The 3,434-nt window shown below is 36.8% G+C and overlaps 1 protein-coding gene across 17 annotated transcripts in view; it reads left to right on the forward strand.

Moving 5' to 3' along the window:
• The window catches only part of LOC116696385 (LIM and calponin homology domains-containing protein 1), a 96,954-nt gene that overhangs the window by 70,607 nt on the left and 22,913 nt on the right, over positions 1 to 3,434 (forward strand). For all 17 annotated transcript variants that reach the window (XR_004333707.1, XM_032527324.1, XM_032527313.1 and 14 more), the window contains one exon: positions 1,329 to 1,587. Coding sequence is in view for 16 of the 17 variants with exons in the window: in XM_032527324.1 (XP_032383215.1) it covers positions 1,329 to 1,587 (259 nt within the window). In the remaining variant the exon portion in view is untranslated. The remainder of the gene's footprint in view (positions 1 to 1,328; positions 1,588 to 3,434) is intronic.

The raw sequence follows: 3,434 nt of genomic DNA on the forward strand, positions 1-3,434 counted from the left end.
AAAAAAAAAGAATTCCACAGAGTCGAAGCTGCATCCACATGTATCGGTTTACAACTAAGGGAAGATTTAGATCTGGTTAAAATTGTGGGTTTATGCTTGGAAAATATATACATTGAGTCATAAATTTAAAGGTCTTAGATTTAGTATGCATGCGTCCAAAGGGAGGGAAATCCCAGTTACACATGTGCTGAACATCTTGGAGAGGAATTTTTGAGAAATATTTTCTAAATGTTTCGGGTTAGGATCAGCATAAAATGGCTTAATGAAGATGAACTGACTGGTATCCTAATGATACATCAATGGGATTTATCCTCATTTCTCTTTTCGGTATGGACTCTGAGGATCACACTTGCAGAGGAATTTAAGACGCCAAGCAGGGAAAGTCCTTGAGCGATGCACTTCTGCAGCTCCAGGTGTTGCAACTGACATTAAAGAGCTAACAATGTGTTTCAAATGGGATAAAGACAGACACAGTGACATCCTTAGTGAATTCTTCCAAACTGTAGGCTAGAGTTTAGTCAGCAAGAGCTGCGCAATACAAATTTTGTTATGATTTATGTTCCTTGCTTTGTTTTATAGGGGTTGATTTATTTTCAGCCACAGGAATGCACTGCAATATGTAATAACACTGGAACAGAAATTTAATGTTTTGTAAAGCTATATGTATACTAATTGTAATGGCTTGATGGGAAATTGAAGTGATATTTTTTATTCAGAGATTAGAAAAACGCAATGAGAATACTCAATCAACTCTGCACTATTTATTTTTTGATTTATTCTCTCTCCCCCTCTCATTTACCCTCTGTTTTTCCTTCTCTTTCTAACACATATTATTCAGACGGTTAATAGAACATATCAGAGACACTGTTGCATATACAGTATATGCTTCATCAACGATGGCTGTGTATTCACAATATAGGTCAAAACATTTAAATGGGAAGTAGAGAATTTCAATACATTTCTGTGTTTTGTAACAATTTGAATCTCTGGTGAATTACTTGCACAAAATTCCAACGCCACATCTTGGAATTATGTTGTTTTCCAGTAATCATAGAAAAACACGTTAAAAATGAATCTCCCTCTAATCTAAATAGTTCATCCTTCACTTCTAAAACTTGAAAACAAGCTGTATGTGCTTTGACACATCCCCTGAACAGTAATCATAATCGTAATTGTTTTAAAACCGAATGTATTAAATGGCATTTGTGCAATTCAGTCTGTTCTGTGATGTATCTGCAAACCTGAACTTGCGAACAAATTAGCTGGCGAGCAATCTCTCTGTGACACCATTAATACACCTCATTCCCCCCATCTCCTCCTCTCAACAGGCCGCGGCAGTGACTCAGAGTCCGACGGTCCCCCCCACAGAAAGATACCTGACATCCGTAAGGATGACATGTTGGCACGTCGGACGTCCATCAGCGAACCACGAACAGCCATGCCTTTCAACCAGTACCTGCCAAACAAGAGCAACCAGAGTGGATATTTGCCCACTCCACTCCGCAAGAAGAAGAATGATAAAGAAGATGGAGCACGCAAGAGTTGGAGTACTGCTACTTCACCTGTAGGGGGAGACAGACCACTCAGGTGAGTCTAACCGTTATTTATTAGAAGGAACAAAACACAATATACAGAGGAAATGCTAGAATGTCATTCATTAAGATAGTTTAGATATTTAAAGCAACACTACTTTTTTTTCGCATCGGCCCCCCTACAGGTTGGAAGCAGAATTGTCCATTACATTAAATTGTGCAAGTTTGCCAGATCCGGTAGCGGATCTGTAGTTTGAATGAACTGGATAATATAATGTAATGGACAACTCCACTTCTCCAAGTTCTCTAGTGTTGCTTTAAATACAAGTGAAATGCATTTCTACAAGTTTTAATCTGAGAAATAGAGTATATAAACACATACACACACACACACACACACAGCATTGTTATTAATTCAATTTCAATTTCAATTCAATTTTATTTATAGTATCAATTCATAACAAGAGTTATCTCAAGACACTATACAGAAAGTTAGATATTAACCAAGTGTAACGCTACACTAATTGAATGAAATGGTGTTCTATGTAACTGAACTCAAGACAACGAAAGTCTGTAAATGGTTAGAAATTTAAAGGTGCAACATTTAACCACTTTACATGATATAACATTTCTGTTATAAGACAACATTTTACATGTAAGCTTTGAATATTCAAGTTTTGACGGTAAATGTGATGTGTGTTTACAGAACAGAGGAGCGTATTCCTTGACTTTGGCACACTATGGCACACACAACATTTTACAATTAATAAACTGATGCTGCAGCTTAGATTAAGTTAATGTATGAGGTGATAGATTTAAAGATAGGCTGGACCAGTATCGTGCTGGCTGAGCCAGTGATTCATGATAAACTGGTGATTTGGGAACAGGTTGTACAACCTTGTTTTAGTTTGAAATAGATTTGCTGCAGATAAAACCTTTTAAAATGAAAGGTTGCCGTGAATATGGATGGAAGTAGACCAAGAAGTCATTTTGAGAAAAAGTATGACATTTTCGCAGAATTGAAATAACAGATCTACAAAATGTAGATGTTGGAAAATAAATCATACGTTTGTTAATTATGTATAATACCCACCAAGCTCTTTTTTTTAAGTAATTCTGTGTTCAATAATTTTGCAAGAGAATGTGCCAGATTGTGTCGATATGTGTCAGATTGTTGATTGATGTTTAAGCTGTTGAGTATTGCTCTCTGTCTAGTACTGTATATCAGGGAGTGACTGATGGAGCCAGATGTTCGTTTTCATTGACTCGGACTGACTCTGATTATAGCAAAGTGTGAAATGCACTGAATAGAGAAGACAAAGTATAGTCTGACAGTCTTATTGGCATTTATTGGTTTGGCATGTTGAGAGCGCTTGGGTCACAATTTTTATTTGGTTAAGCATTTCATTGTCAGCAGCTCTCACTGCAGAAGTTTCACATTTCTGCTGGCTTAGTGGATTCCATAATGTGCTTTGATTCGTTTTAGTCTCAGTACAGTATATGCAGTGTTAGTGGTGTATGTGTGTCATGTCAGGATTTGAATGGAAGTAGTTTTTGTACAATAATATTTTGCGGTTTGGATGTAGCATTATTTAACTGTAGCAGGAGGTTGAAGATATTTAATTAAAAACGAAACATCTGCAATTGTATTATTCTTACCTCAGTAGGTTTACATTTTCAAAAAGTAGGTGCATATTCTATAGGTGTGTGTGTGTGTGTGTGTGTGTGTGTGTTTGTGTGTGTGTCACCCATAGTGTGTTGACTATTTGTCAGTCCCACTGTTGTTAAATTCATCCATCACCATTACATCACATGCATGTATTCAGTCATTTTTACGTTTTTTTCTCCATCTCTATCATTTCCATCCATCATGGCATTTTCCCTCTTACCTCCCTCTACCTC

The sequence above is a fragment of the Etheostoma spectabile genome, chromosome 10, assembly GCF_008692095.1.
Source record: "Etheostoma spectabile isolate EspeVRDwgs_2016 chromosome 10, UIUC_Espe_1.0, whole genome shotgun sequence".
Classification (NCBI taxonomy): Eukaryota; Metazoa; Chordata; class Actinopteri; order Perciformes; family Percidae; genus Etheostoma; species Etheostoma spectabile.